The 22469-nt window shown below is 34.3% G+C and overlaps 1 protein-coding gene across 1 annotated transcript; it reads right to left on the bottom strand.

The window, feature by feature from the left end:
* Window positions 1-1389: 1389 nt before the first annotated feature.
* LOC105317767 (uncharacterized) lies at window positions 1390-3823 on the bottom strand. Its single transcript, XM_011414498.4, has 2 exons — window positions 2543-3823; window positions 1390-2448 (listed from the first exon to the last, which is right to left on the bottom strand). Exons 1-2 carry the CDS (start codon window positions 3710-3712, stop codon window positions 1900-1902), a joined length of 1719 nt encoding a protein of 572 aa, XP_011412800.3. The 5' UTR covers window positions 3713-3823; the 3' UTR covers window positions 1390-1899.
* Between the last annotated feature and the right edge of the window lie 18646 nt (window positions 3824-22469).

Below are 22469 nucleotides of genomic sequence, written 5' to 3'. Positions count from 1 at the left end.
ATATCACAAGTGTCACTTAAGCAAGTTTCACAGAGGAAAAGTAGGTAATAATCTAAATATGTAATAATTAAAGTTGGTGAAAAAATCATCCTTTAGTGAAATGTTGGACTGAGCTTATTCCAATTACATGGTGCTGTCTATATATCATTAGATTAGAGGAATTTCGTCAGTGGAATTCTTTTTCCGGGAGGACGGATTGACTTCCTCAGGTCAAATCCCGATTTAAACAAATATATATATATATATATATTCAATAAATCCTTTTTTTTGGTACCGGGGATGAATAAACACAAAAATAAGCCCTATGTTTGAGCATTGGACCTATTTTGTGTTTATATAAATATATATATATATATATATATATATATAGAGAGAGAGAGAGAGAGAGAGAGAGAGAGAAGGGTGCAATTAATGTAAATATATTTTGTCATCAGCAAATTCCATGAATAAACTTGCCTGTTTTCAAGTGACCCGCTTATATTTATATTTAATGTGTTGATAGCAATAGTTCTGTATATGTCTATGAGCTTTTTAACTGTCGACCAATAAACAAGTGAGCCATTTATATATCTTTATATTAACAGTTTCGTACATGCCTATGAGCTGTATAGCTGTTGACCAATAAACAATACAACTGACCAATCCACACTTTACCAAAAGACCATTACGTAGACCTGATCATTAATCTCTCTACTTTGACCACAGCACTGACACTGATTAAAAATTAATTTTTAAAGCTGAAAAATGTGTATCTCAAAGATGTCCTAAAATATATGAAATTACCAACATAGGAATATTTCTATTTCTTTTATTAATCTATTTGTTTTACGTTAAAATCGGCTAACCCCCTCTCAAACACCTAAACATCAAACATATTGCTGTAAGAAACTGAATGCCTAAATTGCCAGGAAATAAAAAAAACTCAAAAGGAAAAAATTCCTTTCGTCAAAAAATTATTAATTCCTTTTTATAACGTTGTTAAAACACATGAAGTTCTGTTTCAATGTCTATTTAGAAACGTTATTTTGTTAATTTTTTAAATTAGAAACTTTTTCAAAAGAACTGCACACGAATTTGAATTAGTTCTCGTTGATGTTGTCCGTTCAACAATTGTTTTCAACTTTTACTGCTAACTGTTTTGGCTGTTTCAGGCAAGTCTGAACACTTCCATTCTCCGACTTATGCATATACAAGTTCAACAATTGTTTTCAACTTTTGCTAGTGTATCACCAGAGAACAGCTGCTAACTGTTTTGGCTGTTTCAGGCAAGTCTGAACACTTCCATTCTCCGACTTATGCATATACAAGTACTTTTACATAAGTTATATTCTGCTGTTTTGCAATGATATTATTTTTAGTTTATAAAGCAAAGAAAAAGAATGAAATCAATCAAGGAACGATATTTCTTTATTGTTACCTAATAGCTCTGGCATCCTACTGGTTTTTATACATTCTTAAATGGTAAATCTATTTTTTTTAAATAAAAATTATAGACACTGCCTTCGGACACAACAATACTTAAGTCATGTTATCCATCGGATATATTTTAATATACAAGAAAAAAAAAATATTTCAATTTCCTTTTCAGGAAAGTCGAGATTAAATATGTGCTGTGACCTATATGATGGTAATTGTAGTCACTATTTTTTTTAAAACCTGCCTTAATGAATTTCAACAATCCTAATACATGTATGTATTATAATTTTACTATGAACAAAAAAACTACATTGATGAATTCTAAAACTGAACATCAAGTTTTATCTGTATTTCACTGATATTACTAAATGTTTTCAAAATATTAATAATAATAAAAGAAATCGAAACGGGACTAGTCAACCTTGCAGATCATAAATCAAAAAGTTGCTTTTTCATTAGTCTAGTGGTTAATCACCACATGTATTATGTCAATTCAAAGATTCTGATAAACCCATCCAAACACGCCAGCCATAGATACCCATCCGTATCGAACACCGCTGCAAACACTGTCTCATTATACAGATCCGAACAGGAAAACATGTCCTTTACATTGCCATTCGGTTCCAATATACAGACATTTGGCTTGCCTTTCGAAAAGATATAAATGTTTCCTTTTGTATCACAGCAAACGGAATGCCTGTTGCGGATGGGGAAATCTTTGGATGATTTGAATGAGAAACGTGTTCTTCCAGAAGAGTCGATGACGGTGATTGAACGATTAGCAAAGTCAGAGACAACATAATCGTGGTTTACATTCACACACACTCGAAGAGGGTATCCAAACATGGAGTCTAATACATCTTCGGTTTGGGGCTTGGGACCGCGAATACGATACTTCTTCAGGGGATTACATGCTTTGACTGTCAGATCATTGGCGACTCGGTTGTTGTTTCTGCAGACTAGAATTGACTCGCTTAGTTCCATATATGCAATTCCACGAGGGTATTGAGTCATATCTAAAAATGTTTTTACCTGCAAAAAATTAAACCAATGCAATTAAATAAAGTAAAAACTTATCCCCTCTCCTAAAATGAAAAACAATTACAAACATTCGACATATACTTACATGTCGGTTTCGGTCAAAAACTCGAACTTGTTTTAAATCCGGACAAGACATAAACACATTTCCATACTTGTCGGTTGTAAGGGAGTCTACTGGACACCCAACGTTCACAAAATCTAATAAATTTCCGTCTCTATCATATAAAAGTATGCACTCAGAACGATCAGCTGCCACCCAACAATGACCATTGTCATATTTTGCAATAGAAGAAACATTGGCGCATCCTGCTGGCACACAGAAAAAGGAGTTTAACGTAAGTGGTCCTTCACTGTTTCTTTTTACAGTTGAAATCACGGCTGATCGAATTTCTTTATATTTAGAACTCATAATTTCTTTCATACCACGTATAGCCTGAGGACATTTTCTGTTTTGAGGTTTTGATTTACTTTGATTCATTTTAAAAGTTTGGGGTTTGTCGATTTCTGTATCACTGACAGAAAGAAAAATCCGGTTTGGAAACACGGATAACATCATATCTTTAAAAGACTTTTTTCCTGATGAGGGCTTGTGAGATTCGCTACTCGAAGAAAATGAAACACATTCGTATTCCGCAGAAAACTCCAAACCTTCGGCTGCTAGAAGATTGTCGTACCTCTGATTCATGAGGGAATATCGTTCCCAAGTACCAATAGATCCTGGACAGCTACCTCTTTTGTTTTCCAATCTTGTGGAACTTGTATCGATACACCCGTCCAGTTTTTCTTCTTCTAGAAAGTTAAAAGTTTTTCTGCTGGGTTTTGGCAAAGGTGGAGGAGGTGTATCATATATCATGTAATCCTCATCTCCATTGTCTGTGTCCTCTATTTTGATTTTTGGAGCCTTTGCTGGTATGTCGTTTTCACCATCAAATGTTGGTAAAACCAGTTTCTCTAGTTCGTCAACACTAATATTTTGGCGAGGTGATCTTGGTTTCGATCGAATTTTGACCTGTTCTGTGTCATCATCATCGTCCGAAATAAATATACTGTTCTGTGAGAAATACTTGTTAATGCTCTTCTTTTCATTAAATTGTTCCGGACTTAGTCCTCCACGGGGAATGTATACGTCGTTTTCCTCCAAGTTCGACGCCGTATCTGAATCCGTGTTTTTGTCAGCCTCTAGGTAATCATCATCGTTCACGTCGAATTTAAAGATACTGTTTGGAGGGAAATATTGGTTTATATCATTCTCCATTATTAATTTTGTCAAACTTATAGACAAACGCTAGAAGTAAATTCATGTCATGCTAGTTTGACACGCATCATTTTCATGCACATGATTATAAGAGAAAACTTCCCTATTGTTGAAGGGATTTGGCTTGCGGAAATTGGTTCATCACGTTGCTATTGAACAGGCAGACATTACAATAGGAAACAGCATATTTTAACAAACTTCTTCATCACACTTGGTGTAAGTGTTAAAGATATTTAGCCCTTAACTGTGTTAATTTCTTAAATTTCACGTGTTTTGTCCTTCGTTACGATATAATGCACTTAAAGAGTCTGACGCAAACTACAATATTTATATATATTTCATAACATAATCTGAAAGAAATAATAGATTGAATCTTTGTATAATACAAGATTAAGATAATAGAGGATAAGTTTTCCAAATACATGTATATCATTTCCTTGTGAAAATGTTTCTGGCATTCAAAAATTTTCAAGGTTACAAGGCGGAAAGTTTACTTATTTTATTATTAAAAATAGCTTAAGCTTTTTTTTTAATTCTCAGAAGTTAATCTTTATGGTATATGTTTTAACATTACTTAAATGTTTATGGAAATTGTAGTCTTTGTTTTAAAGTTGCTACATGTATTATTTTGCATATTTAAATATAATTTGGTGTTAAAGGAACATATCGGTAGTCACGATTTTAGCTGAAATTTGTCAAAAATCATTTTTCCATTATGGAAGTTTGCGATGAAAATTTTGATGTTAACAATTAAAAACTTGAAGCTAAATTTGCGACCATGCTTTTTTTTAATGCTGTTTGAAATGTTTTATAATGTCCTAAATTTCATCTTTAAACTTTAATTACTTCATTATAGCCCCCGCAAACGAAGTTTGGGGGGTATAAAGTAATCACCTTGTCCGTCCGTCCGCTTGTCTGTTCAATTCGTGTCCGGTCCATATCTTTCTTATGGAGAAACATTGGAAGTTTTTACTTCACACAAAGTTTGCTTATGACCTAAGGGTGTGTCATGACCTTGAAACAAGGTCATTCTGGCAAGGTCAATGTCACTGACAGAAAAAGTGCAAAATTCGTGTCCGGTTCATATCATTCTTCTGGGAAACATTGGAAGTTCCTCACACAAAGTTTCCTTATGACCTAAGGGTGTGTCATGACCTTGACCCAATTTAATTCGGGCAAAGAAAAGGTCACCGGCAGAAAAAGTGCAAAATTCATGTCTGGTCCATATCTTTCTTATGGAGAAACATTGGATGTTCTTACTTCACATAAAGATTGCTTATGACCTAAGGGTGTGTCATGACCTTGACCCAAGGTCATTTGGGCAATGCCAAGGTCACTGGCAGAAAAGTGGAAACTTCATGTCCAGTCGATATCTTTCTAATCGACAAATATTAGAAGTTCTTAATTCACATCAAGATTGCTTATAACCTGAGGGTGTGCCATGACCTTAACCCAAGGTCAATTGAGGAAGTTCAAGGTAATTGTTTACAAAAAAGTCGGGCTCAGTATACTAAAAATTCAAAATGTTTTTATTAAATGGCTGCTCTGTTTGATTCGAGTCATGTTTGTTAACATAAGGATACAAAAGTCCTCATGCATTAACAGTGAACTTGAACTAAAATGGAATTTAAAGAATAGAAATTGGTTTGTGTATTCATATTCGCATTTACAGTTTTTTTTTTTAAATAGAGCAGTTGTTATTTATAGAAAATGGACGTGAAAAAGATTCATCCAATATTTTCTATAATAGAAAAAATACATAAGTTATACATGTAATTCTTTCTTAGCGGGGGATATCAATTGTGAGCTTGCTCACAGTACTTCCAGATTATTTTAAAGTTTTACAAATTTTTCTTTGTTATAAGATACAAGAACATCATCAGTTGTCAACCATATCTTGGTTTAAGAGTTTTCAGCGAACAGCTATTGAAGCAGTTACTTTTTTTTAAAAACATGACGTTTTTCAAAATGCAAAAAAAAAATCACTGATGATAATGAAAAACGAAATAGCGTATGTTAAATAAAACATCAAACTCAAATAAAAAAAAATTCACGATTATAAATTATTTCGTTTTATGGATTTTTGAGATGGTTGACGGTTTGTTATGTCATTTTTTCATCTGTCATGTTTGTTGAAACTGATTTAAAGTATGTTTATGCATTGTAATAGCAGGTACATGTGCACATTGGCTTTTGGTTTCCCTCTATTTTGTTGTGATTACGTATGTTGGTTACGTAATGTAACGTAAATAAAAATATCCACTCGGCAGTTTTAAAATTTAGAATTTATTAAAGTCCAAAATCACAATTAAAGAAATATCATTTTAAAAAGAAATCCAAAGTGAGAGTGTAAAATAATTATCAATCCCGCATGTCTCATCTTTGACAACTCCTCTCCTTTTTCTATAAAGGGCAAATGAAATAACTCCAATATGGAACCAAAATTTGGGGAACGCTCAAAGACATAAATTCTCAGAACAGGATACAGGAGGGAATTACCATAATAAATTCAAAGACACGCCAGTCTAAGATCTGACCATCAATCAAATAAACGACAAGAATAGAATTCCTGGGTCCCCCGCCGGTCAAGCAGTATACTAGTATCGAGTCTATCGACCAAGGCTGATTTTCGAACTTGACCAACGTATTAGTGGTATAAACATTTGGTATAAATTTAATGAAAATCCGTCAAAATTTGTAGGCATGAGAGCGCTTACAAGGTCAATTTTTGGATAAACTGGGGTCATTATTGTGGTCAGAGTCCCATAACTCCAACAAAAAGTATTGACCAATGCTGATTTTCGAACTTGACCAAGGTATTAGTGGTATAAACATTTGGTATAAATTTAATGAAAATCCGTCAAAATTTGTAGGCATGAGAGCGCTTACAATGTCAATTTTTGGATAAACTGGGGTCATTATTGTGGTCAGAGTCCCATAACTCCAACAAAAAGTATTGACCAATGCTGATTTTCGAACTTGACCAAGGTATTAGTGGTATAAACATTTGGTATAAATTTAATGAAAATCCGTCAAAGTTTGTAGGCATGAGAGCGCTTACAAGGTCAATTTTTGGATAAAACGGAGTCATTATTGTGGTCAAAGTTCGATAACTCCAACAAAAAGTATCGACCAATGCTGATTTTCGAACTTGACCAAGGTATTAGTGGTATAAACATTTGGTATAAATTTAATGAAAATCCGTCAAAGTTTGTAGGCATGAGAGCGCTTACAAGGTCAATTTTTGGATAAAACGGAGTCATTATTGTGGTCATAGTCCCATAACTCCAACAAAAAGTATCGACCAATGCTGATTTTCGAACTTGACCAAGGTATTAGTGGTATAAACATTTGGTATAAATTTAATGAAAATCCGTCAAAGTTTGTAGGCATGAGAGCGCTTACAAGGTCAATTTTTGGATAAAACGGAGTCATTATTGTGGTCATAGTCCCATAACTCCAACAAAAAGTATCGACCAATGCTGATTTTCGAACTTGACCAAGGTATTAGTGGTATAAACATTTGGTATAAATTTAATTAAAATCCGTCAAAGTTTGTAGGCATGAGAGCGCTTACAAGGTCAATTTTTGGATAAAACGGAGTCATTATTGTGGTCAAAGTTCGATAACTCCAACAAAAAGTATCGACCAATGCTGATTTTCGAACTTGACCAAGATAATAGTTGTATAAACATTTGGTATAAATTTAATGAAAATCCGTCAAAATTTGTAGGCATGAGAGCGCTTACAAAAAAGTGTGACGGACGGACGCACGGACACACGGACCCACAGACCCACGGACACACGGACCCACGGACACACGGACGGACGCCCGGCATTTCTATGTCCCCGCACCGCGTTGCGGCGGGGGACAAAAATAAACAAATGCCAATAAACAGGGGATCACTGTGAGAAATGGATAGGGGAGAGGAGAGATGTCAACCTGAGAGATCACAAACAGATGCGGCAATGTATTTCTAAAATGATCAAACAAATTAAATTTCAAACATAAACTACAACTCAGTTTACAAAGGAAATTAATTCAATATGAATGAAATATATGTTGTCTTTATCAGTAAAATATACGTATGTATATGACATTTTAGTTCATCACATTTTAAGATTTTAAGTTGGAGGTATCTAAGAAGAATCCTCTGAAATGCTTTTCATCTTAATGTCCTTTTTAAAGCAAGACCCGTTCAGTTGGTCATCACTCATTGGTGTCTAGTTAATTTTCCTACTTTATTTATACCAACACAGCTCTATTTCATTTTCCAGCCAGAACTTCACATATCCTACAGATATCTGCTATTAAAGAAAGAAGACAATACAATGAGTTCATTGTCACCAAAAGACCAATTAGTTAAAAAGCAGAAGAAATAACTGGTCTTAAAAAGAATGGTGAGAAGATGTACCATAACAACAGAGGGTGTCTCCGGTGCCAATCAGAGGTGGACTGTCCCACTTTATTGCTCCTCTGAACACATGTACATGTAAAAAAAAACCTGTCATTGCTGGACGCAATATCATATGCCATCCCTGTTTTGCTGAATGCACTTCACTACTATTGAATACTCTACACATTATATGATAAAGTTCTTGGTATATGTGACACTCTTCAGGTATTCAAAGCTTCAAGTCCAGGATTAAAATCTTACTCGCAAGTTTAACCTTTATTAGCATTTTTCGGAAAAGGAATACCCAGGATGTTATTGACTAAAGTAATAAATATGTGAATGCAAATCTTGAGATGACACATTCCTTTGAATCCTAAGGGAGAGACTGATATTTATTGAAGAAGCCATAACCAAAGTGACGTTGATGTTAAATTACGTCATAATCGAACGCAAATCGGCTCTGTGGGCATTTTGTTTACGCTTGCAAGAGAGAAAGGAGTCTGAGACGTCAGAGAGACTTCCGAGACCGGACCAATCGCTTGGAAGTCTTCAGTGATAGAGAATTAATTAATCGTTATCATTTCCCGAGGCGAACCATCTTTGATTTTATTCAAATGGTGAACACGACTTCAAGACCTACTATCAGGTCTCACCCTCAGCCTGTTTCATCCATTGTAAGAAATATTGCCGATATTGAGCCCAATGTATATATAGTTGCCCAAGCATTTCACACCCCTACACACACAAAAAAAATGAATAATGTTCAGTATTAAGAGGTTCACAGTAGTTCCACATACATGAACTTATTAATACTTCACAGCTGTACTCCAAACTTTTAGGAATATGCGTGTAGTCTTCAATCCTTCTGTCTGGACAATGTAATTACATCTCACAAGTATATTCAGTCCAACCTGAGCATATGCAACTGCATATAAAGGACCATGAAGTTCTTGGTTGAAATTCCACGTACATTTATAATTAATTTATAAACACACAGAAAATTAATTTATAACAAGATGATTGTTGGACAACAATGCGAATTTCAGAACATTTGATAATTATTTTATCATTTTGTGTCCTCATAAATTACAGAGGGTATATAAAATTACAGTGGGACGAGAAGAAAAAAAAACCTATCATTATACCGTATCATTCAAGTGTATGAGGTAATAAATGAGAGTAGCTCTGGTGAACTAAAAGTTATATTGGTGTGGCTTTGAGCACTGGTTGGTTTTTACATTTTAAATAAACTAGAAGGTGGTAAATGATGGCCTGCATGTAGAACACTTAATTGTTCTGACATCCATTCTATTGAAGACATTTTGTACCAAAGAAAATTCATAAACATGTATCTATAATTATTGAAACTTTCATTTAAATCCAAATAAGCATAACATTAACAGATAACTAGTGGGTATTGTTTTTTTTTTTACAAAAAAACACATGTCTCCCCTTTCCCCAAGGATTGTAATATGGGGCAAATTTAACAAATATTATTCAGTAGTACACCTAAGTGTATTATTATTGTTCTTTGTTTAAAGTTTGAAGTCCTTCTGTCAAAGTATATTCAGGAATTGAAAAATGAAGTTTTTTCTAATTTGACTTTGAAATAAAATTTTTAGGTCAAGGTCTAAATTTTGGTAAGGTTCAACTAGGTTATATATACCATCTATTCATGATACAAGTTAGAAGTCTGTATGTTAAAAGAGTCTTGTGTTATGGTCCGGACAATATTTTTTATGAAAAGCTTGACCTTGAAACACAAAATAGGTCAAGGTGAAAACTTTTGGTGGCGTGCACTCCTTCTCAATACCATCTACCCATGTTCCAAGTTTGAAGTCTTAATGTCAAAGGGTATTAAAGTTTTGACCCAGACAAAAATTTATTACTTTTTTCTTCATTTGACCTTGAGTAAAACAAGGTCAAGGTCAAATATTATTATTCAATAGTACACCTAAGTGTATTATTATTGTTCTTTGTTTAAAGTTTGAAGTCCTTCTGTCAAAGTATATTCAGGAGTTGAACAATGAAGTTTTTTCTAATATGACCTTGAAATAAAAATTCTAGGTCAAGGTCAAAAATTTTGTTAAGGTTCAACTAGGTTATATACCATCTATCTATGATACAAGTTAAAAGTCTGTGTGTTAAAGGAGTATTGTGTTATGGTCAGGACAATATTTTTTATGAAAAGCTTGACCTTGAAACACAAAATAGGTCAAGGTGAAAACTTTTGGTGGCGTGCACTCCTTCTCAATACCATCTACCTATGTTCCAAGTTTGAAGTCTTAATGTCAAAGGGTATTTAAGTTACGGCCTGGACAAATTTGGATGAAGAAGAAGAATAAGAAGAATGAGAAAGTCGACAAAAACAATATGTCTCCCCTTTGAAAGGGGAGACATAATAATTAATTTTTACAGGTGTTTGCAACTCTGAAAGTTCTTTCCAAAGGAGACTTCCAGTCTGACATCCAACCCTCGTTCAACAGAATGAGTTGTCGATGCCCTAAATGGCAGTCTTGACAATATCACCTTTCCGATGGAGCTAGAGGAAATTCTTCAGACCAAGGAGGATTCCTTAAGGGTGGCAAACTTCCCCAACGCATTTGTACCATTGACAGAATACTGATTCCCATCATCGCGTCGGTTGACAATGGTTTTCTCGGGGTGTCAATTTCAACTGTTACCCTCCCAAACAGGCACTATTTATATAGAAACAAGTTGCTGTCCTTTAAAAAAGGACTACAATACGTGGACCATTTGCATGTGTTTCCAACGAAAACGTGATTTCAAACCTTAAGATTATCAGAGATTCCACCGACTCTAGCCCTCTGCTTTTAACCACTAAATTTGTATGTTGTATTACGTATACATGTATGTATAGCCCTGAATTTTTATCTCAGAATTAAAGGATTCATATTATGATCTATCTATGAATGAAGTGTGCATGTATAGTATCAGGCATTCGGTGAATTCTACTATTTGCGCACATATTACGATTCGCACTTCTTTCTTACAGCTTTGTGTAAATTAAAAATTTCATATTTTGATGCATTTTTCTTGAGATTTAAACTTTTATAGTGATATAATTATTCAATCATACTTAAATGCTTTAAAAAATTTAATCGGGAATTTCTCTAGCCTCGCCTACTATAAATGTAAAGTTAAGTTACATGTGTATTCGGAAAACAACAAAACATTGCAAGTTATGCTATTTGATGCATAACATTAACTTATTTCATAATACTGTTAGTTCATATCACATGCCAATCATTTCTTTAAAAGGAATACTTTGTTTCTGTACTGTGTACCGACCACTTTACAATTACAGCGCCATTGAACTTGTGTGTGCATTTGGAACGGAATCCCGATTCAGATAAACGTGTGCTAGCCTGGTTCCCTGAGCTACCCATTACGCACAGGAACTAGGCTAGCACATGCGCAGGCTGGATTTTCCCCATAGCATCCGGTTTAACCTCGCTTATATATTTTCTGCGTGGACCTCAGGGTCCACGCAATAAATGTGCAACACCCTCTCAAATGTATATGATATTTTGAATTATCGTTTTCCAATAAGTGGTAATTTTTTTCCGATTACAGGTCATTATCTTTGAATTGTACAAAAATAATAAAGTTGAAATCATTGAGTACGACAAATTATGAAACAGACTATTCCTGACCTTGACTGGAACTCTAAAGCACTGGAGGTTCGCATGAGTGTGAACATAAATTGAAAAATGAATAAGTTGATATTTTGTGGGATTTAAACCTTTAAACGGTAGGAAACTAACGGTTTTTGTTGTCATGAAATTGAAAGAATGTCCATTGTAAAAAGTTGAAGCGTGCAGTTGATTCAATTCAGCGTATTTTAACGACCGGCCGAAGGTGGGGCGAATATTCACGAGAACTTTGCATGGCACTGGTCCGTGATTCGGAAGAGAAGTCCGTCAAAAATTTTCAGTCTCGACGAATCTCGCTGAGATTGAATTTTGGAACATCATAACAATTTTAAAGATTTCAGGTTTTTACTATATAGCCATATTGGCCCAATCCTAGGGCCTGACCAAAGTGCCATGAATTTTACGATTTAGTTAGAGAGCCTCCAGGACATCATAACCATGCATTTAGTTTTTCTTAAATATATATATATATATATATGAGAGTAGATAAGAAGATTTCATTAAGATGTAATACATTTTTACAATAGAGCCATATTGGCCCCATCCGAGGGCCTGACCAAGGTGCCATGAATTTTACGATTTAGTTAGAGAGCCTCAAGAACATCATAACCATGCATTTAGTTTTCTGAAATGTATATCTGAGAGTATATAAGAAGATTTTGTTAAGATGTAATACATTTTTACTATATTGCCATAATGGCCACACTTTAGGACCTGAACAACTGACCCAGGGTTATGAACTTCACAATTTGGTAGAGGGCTTCATGGCCATTATTATCATGCATATAGTCCGGTAGTTTTCCCCCACATGGGTGGAAATAGGGAAGAAGATTTTTGAAAATTTGATTTTTTTGCATACTTGGCCCCACCAATGGTGCCATGGGGGTGATAGAGTCATAAAGTTCACAATTTAGATTCCTCTATCCCTAGAGATGCTTCACACCAAAAATGGTGACAATTGGCCGTGTGGCTTTCAAGAAGAAGTTAAAAATGAAAAATTGTTAAAGAGCAATGCACTACGGACGACGCACGATGATCAATTGCAATAGGCCACCTGACTCGATGAACCAATCAGGCTATACAGAAGAGAAGCCCCCACGTGGCTAGAGCTTAACAGTGATAAGATTTTTGATACATTATTCTTATATCTCTAAATGATCGCCGAAAGGAATAATGACTGGCGTCCCTAAATGGACATATTTTCTACTGAGTACATATTACGTATAAATACTAAATTAAAGCGATCAAAATTGATAACCATCACTATGAAACCAAGTTTATAATTATGGCATATGGTTGACAAGCAATGTAAGTGTAGTGTAAAGTGAACATACTGAAATCACTTCGTTTTCATTTATCTCAGAGTGAACACGTGTAAAGTATAAAATATTTTTAGCATGTGAACTAGTTTTAGCAATTTTGCGGCTGGGAGTCCCCTACTGTTTTTTACTCTCCAATTTGTTTTCTAGTCAAATGTTCGGGGATCTTCCAGCCGCTTTTGTTTATGTTTATATGTTCTATAATTTTGCGTCATTTTTAAATAAATGACAAAATTTTAACAATCAAGAGGTGTTACTGTTTTTATTCAAATGGAAACAAACAAGCGTCAATGTTGCCTTGAAAAGTAAAGAAGGGGTTTAAAATAAATATCGTAGCGATGGATATCGCCACACAAAAGACGCGCGGAAAAGATCGGCTTCCCTCAGACTGGAATTACCCGGAGGAGGTACCTCTGCCTCTACTATTCGTCAGATGATGATGAAGCTGAAGGAAAAGCTATAAGCCAAGGACCAGTGCCTAAACTACGCCGAGTTCATCAAGAGGACCTTGGACACTTTACTTCATAGTGATGTCGAGTTTCCCCCTATTTTTCATCCGGATGTAAAAATTGAAGATACCAACTACTTCATATGTACAGACAATACTATTGCTCGGCTTCATCAGTCAGCAGTGCTTGTAGGAATCGGCTATCCAACAGACCTACATGCGCGGGACTGTCGCGTTTTGTTCGTCGGGACACACATTCACAACGGTTCTGTTTAACTCTGTAACGGACCTTTCCTAGCCAACGCCAGAACTATACCATATCAAGTGATGCGTTTTCAGGAGGTTATAAATTTCTTTTCTTTACGTGATAAAGATACTGGATCTGCTGTCCAAGTATACTACGGCTGTGTTGTCCGAAAATGATTATTTGTGCGACCAAGCCCTTTAGGAAGAAATCGCTGGACAATGATGGTGTTATCAGTATCCTTGTTGGCGCAAGGCATGGATTTCGAAGGTTTCCAAGGACACGAACTTTGTGTGTATCGAGAATGCAACGTGTAAAGTGATTCGTGAGGAACATGTCACTCGGACGGATGACCATTGTGCTCATCGAATTGAAATTCTAGGAAAAAGTAGACTCTACGAGTTTTCATACAGCAACATTCCTAGCATCGGCGGTTCAGCAACAGTTCGTCTCCATACTTATGACTATAATGCTCGTATAAACTAATTTATAAGAGAGGAGCGCCCTGATATCAATAACCAGAACGACACCTGGCATGCAGCGGAAGCAGCTGAAAAAGATATTTCAAAAGTGGCCAAAGGACAAAAGTACCATCGGTGTTCTTCTTGGCATGAAGAACTCACAAAGTCCATTCCGTGCGTTTACACATTCAGTACAACACGAGGAACTGTGACCATAATCGGGATACTCTTCGTCAGCGACTTAAAAACAATGTTTCATTATAAGAACACCCATGACAATTGTCCTGTAAAAAGCCAAAGCCGCATGGATCCAAACTACGAACCAAGCAAGATTTTGATGAGAGATCTTGTGGCAGAAAATCTCCTCAACAGCGCCGTTCGGAAACAGTCGTGTACAAGTGCCCAAAGGACTACATACTCGCAGTGGATACGTACTACGTGTACTCCTTCAACAATGCATTAAACGTATTCCATGACAAGCGGATCAGGTATTGGGATAACGCCTACAAATGAGGACTGCGTAAGCCATTTGTCACTGGAACGAAAACGTCGACAGGCGCAACATAAGTGTTTGCGAGACATTGTCCGGACAAGTAAAGACAAAATGGGTGCACGGACTTGCGCATATCGACAAAAAATATCGTGCAAGTTCTCGGACTTATTCTAAAACTAAACAGAGACAATTCAGAGCCGCCTCAAAAAAACAAACAAATTAAACACACAACACACAAACATGGCTCTGCAGAGAGGAGGCCTCTCCGTGGCTAGAGCTGGAAACATCACTCAATGATACAGATTTAGATAATAAAAATAAATGCATAATCGACCGCATCGTCTCAAGCCACGGGTTTTGTGTCCATGCTATTTCCACATCGTCTCAAGGCACGGGTTTTGTGTCCGGAAATAGAATGGACACAAAACCCGTGGCTTTAAACGATGAATCGACCGATGGCCAACGTTCTCTGTCGTGATTTTTATTCGATTATAACATCAACTTTATTGATTTAGTGATGTTCTAATCATCGATTATTATCAAAATTACTCGGTTGTTATCGCATTTTATGCACTTAATTATTAAAGGATTCATTGCGATTAATCGGTTGAGTTGTTTATATTGTTTTAACGAGCGCAATCTTAAACAGAAAATTCTAGACGCGAACTATCAAATCCCTAAAAAGGCGCGCGCTGTTTGAAAATGACCGATGACAAGTTATATCCGATTAGTTTAGGACCTCCTTGTAAGGAAAAGAAAGTGAGCGCACAAGATTGTAAGTTTGCAGGAATCCTCGACACGAATCAATTGGGATTTAAATGTCTATAACCTCGAAAGACAATGTACAGGTTTCAACAAAAATATATTATGTTGAGAGTCGAAGTACCTGGCTATTCCCGTTATCAAAGCGCAATTAGCTTTCAAAAAATGGCAATGAGAGGTAAACCGATAACTAGTTGGAAATGTTAATGCAAACATATTTTAATGAAGTTATATTGTGTATATCCTTAAAAAACTAGTCATAAGAAAAGAATTTTTTATAGTGTTCATACAGCAGATCTAGAAATCAATAACAACAAATTAAAATATACCGGTATATTATAATTCAACATCATGTTATAATAACAAACATTTAAAACAAAAAAGTTTAATTTTTTTTAAAAAAGACCACCAGTTGGATTTGAACCCAAAACACTGAATGTATGTATTCACTAATCCAGGACGAAACCACTGAGCCGTGCGAGACTTGTCAATATATGCTCTATAAAGTACTGTTTGAAACAACACTGTCATATCAATGGACTTTGTTTTTTTTCCTTCAAAAAATAATTTGAAAAAGTACATAATTAGTCATCTCTCCGTCTTTTTTTCAAAAGCCACATTTTTAATGTTGAAATATGTTATCTTTACACGTTTCAAATTTGTGGAGAGAAGACCCAGAGACAACAAAATCATTTAAAAACAGTTGTAAATAAGTAGGATTTTGCATGAATTGCATCATGTTGCTTTATTTAGACCCATATTATAATAAAACCTTTTGCATTTCAAATATTTTTCCACTCATTCCACATCCAACAGAAACAAATAACGGTTATAATTCGAAAAATATTCAAAATTAATTGATAAAATTTTTCATCTCCTTGTGCGCCCAGATTCCTGCCGAATCTACATCGTAAGCGCCCACATTCTTTGGACATGACAAAGAGCGTTTGCAAATTATGCCGAAAAGAATACGCTTTCAAAGGAAAGATTTGTTTGTTGTACATGTATTTTAATAGTTGAACTTGGACGACAAAGACGTGTTACGTTATCCGATTTCGCATATCAAATATAATGAATATAAGTAAAATTATTTTTAAAAAGATACGAACGTTACGTCAGAAAAATTGACAGTTGGCTTTTAAAATAAACTACAGGGATGTATTTACTTCATCTTCGAAAGTAAAAATAGTTGATGTGCATTACACTGCATTTAATATAGAGGTTCGCAAGTGAATAAAATTATTCATAATTACCTATCCTGTACATTTGAAAGAGTATATCCCGACACTATCTTTTAAAATCTCGCAAAAACTAATTTAAAATTTACTCTTATTGTAGTAAAAACAAGTCAGTTCTTCAATGGTTCCGGAAAATCACTGGAGATGAATTTGTAGTTGAAAAGCATCAGAATCTTTTAGAATATTCAAAGCATTGGCCGCCTCCCCATTTCCCGAGTTTCGACAGTGTATTACTTAAGGTTTTTGAACATTTTTTGAAAGTAGAACACATTTCTGAAATAAACTGTATTTGCTGGAGGCAAATTCTTTGACTTCGTGTTTCATTATAACAGTTGATATTTATGGAACATTTTGAAGTAAGAATTCCTAATTCGCCAATGCTTCAAAAGAATTTGAAGATACAATATGAATCGATTCGTGTCAGTAGTGACCCTAATTTCTATCGACAAGATGAGGAGGAATCCCAAGCATAATGAAACTTTTAGGATTCAAATAATTTGCCGCCATAACTTCCAAGAATAATTAGCTATAACAAAATCTAAAACATTGATGCTTTTGTTGTGAAGATATTCCGCCAAAACTTCAATACCTGGTTTCTCTTTCACAACCAATCAAGATGAAAATGGTAATCCTACTATATCATCTATGATATATACGTTGAAGGGAATTTCTTTGAACTCTCTCCCAGATATATCAGACATTGAGTTTAATAATGAAAGTTTTGTTGAACAAATTTGGAATATTGCTATTCAACTTCCAGTGTAATAAGAAAATAGTGTAGTTTGGAGAGTTAACACTAAAAGTAGTAAGGATATCTTGATCACCAACTGTTTTGCACATTTCCTGGAAGAGATAAGTTTCAACATTCTTTACTCGGTGAAGGATCCGATGTAATTCTTTTGCTGTTCAAAAGAGAGCAGACTGCCGAATGGAACTTTAAGGAATTTAGAAATTGTTTGTAGAAACCCCAGTTTAAGGAAACACCATTTCAAAAATTGTTCATTATCAACATGTTTTTGATTGTCAGTGTGAACTTTTATATGCTCATGAAAAAGTTTACAAGGTGTTGAAAAGTTTACATGACAATCCCAACATGCAGTCAGCGGGTAAAGAAACCAAGGTAAAACAATGTATCTCTTCATATCAGAAGCTTGAAATTTGCAATTAATACACTGTTTTGTTTTCCTTTTTGAAATGTTTACTACTGGTACGGGTTTTTTTCGTCATCAGAGTCAGGACTGTAATCGGGTTTAAAATTCACCTCATCAAACACGAGATCAAGACCCTCGGCGGAAGCCAATTTTGATGTTGACACCTACATACACAAGAAAAAATAACCTTCATAATATGGAGGAAAAAAATATCTGTTGAAAACTTGATACATTTGTCAACAGATCAGTGTCCATAATTATTTCTCATAATATATACATGAGTACTTAAATCTATTAATAACAACCATTAAAGTACTTGTATCCTGGAACGCTGACATTTCTCCGTCGTCTTGTTTGGTATATTTTTGATGCAATTTTACCTGAACTGCATCGGGAAGAAATAATTGGTTACATATATGTCTGAAAAAAAAAATGGAAATGAGACCTTTTAAAATTTTGATTCTACCAAGATTTACAGTTAGTTTGTTAGTAAAATTTTCTAGTGGACAACGAATCGTAACAATGCGATGTTCTAAAACATTTTTGCAATTTGTTCTGGAATCTGTATTGACTAAATTTAGAAAACTGATATTCTATGACCAAAACATATGTTTCCAGATTCGCTAGGAAAAAATGTTCCTATGATGTTAAGATGTACTCTTATCTTGGGATACCCTGTCTGAAAAGATTTCAGAGAAGCCCTAACAGTTTTGGTAGGTTTGTTTTATGTTGAATACCGAACAAGATTTTTCATAGTCATAACATACCACACTCACATTGGGCCAGTAATGTTTTTCAATGTCTAAATGACCGACAGATTTAACATTTTGACAAAGATTAAGCACTTGTTGTCTAAGAGATGTTGGGACTACAACACATATTATCTAATCAGTGTGGTAAGCCATTCATAATGTAAAACATCTTCTTGAATGAGAAGTCCACTTTACAAAACCACAAAGCTTTTGTTTCAGGGCTAGTTAACCTGATTTCAGGATCAGACGGTTCAACTTGGTTTTTAAGCCAGTAAATAACTGGCACAATATTTGTGACATCTTTCTGAAGTTGAGCTAAATTTTAATTTTGAAAAGTGTCAAACCAGTTACAACCTACACGGGACAATAAAAATTTGTCTGTGATAATATGCCTTGCTACTACCATACATTGTTTGTTGATTTGCAATAGGTGCTTTAATCATGTCTAAAACTTCGTGAATATTTTTCCATAACTGAGCTAGCTGCTTCTTTATCTCTACAACCCCCCAAGAAGTTTAGAAATCTGGTCAATTGCTTTTCTACCTGATTCATGATTCATTATAACCATCTTTTGTGAAAAATGGAATTGTCTTTGTTGTTTAATCTTCGGCTCATTTCTTTCTTAATGTCCTTACGTTAACACACATGTATTAATGGCAACTCATCAAAACAACTCAATTTTTTTCTCTTTCCCCATTCATGCCTCTCAGCCAATCTTTCAAACTGTGTAATGAAAATGCCCCACCTAATTTTACCGTCCCCACTATATGTAATCAATTTTTTGTTGGGCTGCGACTATTGTTTTTGTGTCCTCTATGTCTGACTTAACGTGAGTCACTGTCTGAGCTACTACTTCTGAATGACGAACTTGAGGGTGATTAATCTTAATCTGAAGACTTTTGTCTTGTGTGTTTATGTGTTTTTCTTCCCTTGTATTTGCATTTATTAATCATTCTGTCTTCAAATGTGCTCAGCTGATGGAATTGCATCTAAGAGGGTTTTTTTTGTTTCATGTTTTTCTAAATCATGATATGATTAAAATAAGGTAAGTTCTGTCCCTTTTCTAGTATATATGTATGACAAGTCAAACATTATCATTAAATAAACAGTGTAAAACCCTTAAGTAAATATGTTACTTGCAATTAGAGTAAACTAAAGTTTGTTTTCAATCTAGAGTAGAATATAAAGTTTGAATTTCCCCAGTTCTTTTATCTTTCATTAAAGTGTAACATCTCGTTTAGTTCTTATATACATTAAGTTGTATGTTTAGAAGCTTTCATGAAATAATCACATATTTTTTGGTAAATTTCACAGGAATAATTTTGTGTTTAAGTCAAATGCCGATTTTCGTTTTTCATTCTTGTTAGGCAGTTATTTACACGGCGTGGCTACGGTTTTTCGGGATCATGACAATGAGCACATTGCGGTTCAGCTGGTAGGCAGGGAACGCTTTCTCATCCATATGACATTGCCTGATCCAACTTCTAATGTTTAGACGTTTTTGTTTGCTCTGCTTCAATTATGTATTTTTTAAAGAATTTTCGAGATTGATTGCTATTTGTTATAGTTATTTTTCATAATTTCGTATTATACAAGAAGACATTACTTTAAATTTCTACATTTCTGATGAGGATATATACACACAAGGTCTCAAAATTTTGGAATTCTCAATAATAGGGGTTAACGGTATTAGACGTGTTTTACTTATGCAATATTTTTTAAAAATGCTTGTAAAAATGTGCTAAAAAGTTTAAAATTTGTAGTTTTACAACGGAATTTAGAGTTTAACTGTGGAAATTTGGGATTTAAATTAAATTAAAAATTTTAGACTTGGGGGGGGGGGGTTACATTAAAGGTCGACTATCGTTAAAAATCATTACTAGTAAATGAATAAACGTTTATTCAACAGGAAAGTTGGTGTTGATAGTTTCGTCTTGACTTTATATGTGTTCAGTAAAAATGGCACAAAATTAAAAAACATACCAGAGGAAATTCAGACGGCCATATATTTTTTCTTGATTCATTGACTCGTGTGAGGTTTTCCACTTCCAGTAAAGGCATAACGTTTGAACATTTCATTTCAGTTCAAAAACAAGACGTTTGATTACTGTAACCGTATTACATTTGGCTGCGTTTTCTAATTAAGAGTTTTTGGCGGAATACGGCTTCTGCTAAATCAAATACATCGCTAAATGCTATGCATACATGTGTAAGAATAAGTCACATTCAGGAATATGCTAATTCAAATCAATTCAAATCCATGCCAACTTGTTCAAAAACTATTTCCCGCCAAATATCGTAAACGTCAAATATAATACGTTTACAGTTGTTTTTTTTACCATTTTGCATTTAGGTCAATACACTAAGCAACCGATTCGAACCATGCAGAGAAAATTGAGTTGCACTTAAGGAAATAGTGAGGAGGCTTTCACAAAATATTTTATTAATCATTATTCAGTTATGTGTTATAAATAGAATATGAGACAAATGAAATCAAATTATTACAAACTCTGTAGCATTGCTTCATTTCTGTTGCAATTGGTGTATTTTGATGAGCTGAAGGATTTTCAACAAGGGTTTGTTTGGATACCGTTACCAAGAAAACAAACATATTAACCCATCTAAAAATGGTATATTCTGCTAAAAAAATACAATGCTCTCCGTTGAACCAAGTTTTATAGTTTTTTTATTACTTTGGTGATACTTCCTTTATCCATCCTTGAACAATTTTTAGATTTCCTTGTATTAATTAAATAGCATATGTTAATATATGTATGGTAAGTTCAATAATTGTAACTTTATTTTATTATTAGTTTTTAATAAAAATCATATATATTTAGTTGTCAATTACGCAAGTTTCTGTTTCATAGTTTGATATAAAAATGTTTATACATATTAAGCACACTTTTGAGTACATTTGTAACAATTTAATTGCAAATTTACTTAAAGATTACGTTTACTTAGGGATTGAGATTTCAAAAAAAATATTTTTACAAAGTCTAATACCTGCAGGCATGGCATCGAAGCATTCTTGAGACTAAGACATTTCTGTTGCACCGAAAAAATAATCTTCGTTGGAAAACATATGGAACAAAAGCTGCCTGAAGATTTTTGAGTTTCAAATGGAAAGCTTTGTTCACCTTTTAGTGAATGGTTGAAAGTTTGATTTAACGTGTTCGTTTTAACAACAGTACACAAATTATTTCTGGGATATTGACAGATTCCAGAACTAAAAATTAATCTTACTGTCGCCCTGTCTGATGATTTCCGTTTCATTCAGTTTCAAACAACACCCAATTTTAATTTCACTGCCTATATAATTTGAAACGGACATTGGGCTCTATTTTGGCCTATTAAATATGGAAGCTTATCGTTGTGTTGATATTGTATGTGTTCGTGTAAATCTATACTGTATACACGTTGATACAGATTGAGTGCTTAAAAATAGATTAATCATTTTATAATCCAAAAATTTCATTTGTGTAATTACAAATTATATGCATATTGAAACTAGAAAATAAAATGGACGTTATGTTATGGTATTCAATATATAATTTTCACAGGAATTTTCAAATTTTGATTATTGTCTAATTCATTAGACCTTGATTTTTACGTTGAAGTCTATTAGTAACACATGTTTTATCAAGATATTGTAAAAAGTAACTTACAATTCATACAAATCTATTGATGAATGTATGGATAAACTTTTTTTATTACAGTTAAGTACATTGAAGCGTTTAATAGGGGTAAACTCCAGAAAAGTTTCTACGTAATGTTTTGACTGACCTTTGTCCAATCAGATCGTAGCTGGGCGG

The sequence above is a fragment of the Magallana gigas genome, chromosome 6, assembly GCF_963853765.1.
Source record: "Magallana gigas chromosome 6, xbMagGiga1.1, whole genome shotgun sequence".
In the NCBI taxonomy this organism is placed as follows: Eukaryota; Metazoa; Mollusca; class Bivalvia; order Ostreida; family Ostreidae; genus Magallana; species Magallana gigas.
This window is presented reverse-complemented; position numbering and strand designations above follow the sequence as displayed.

What these genes read in the sequence shown, in the direction of transcription:
- LOC105317767 (XM_011414498.4), bottom strand. Translation starts at nt 3,712, where the DNA reads ATGGAGAATGATATAAACCAATATTTCCCTCCAAACAGTATCTTTAAA. An exon ending in TTTTTGACCGAAACCGACAT is followed by an intron (nt 2,449 to 2,542) that starts GTAAGTATATGT and finishes AATTTTTTGCAG; the next exon opens with GTAAAAACATTTTTAGATAT.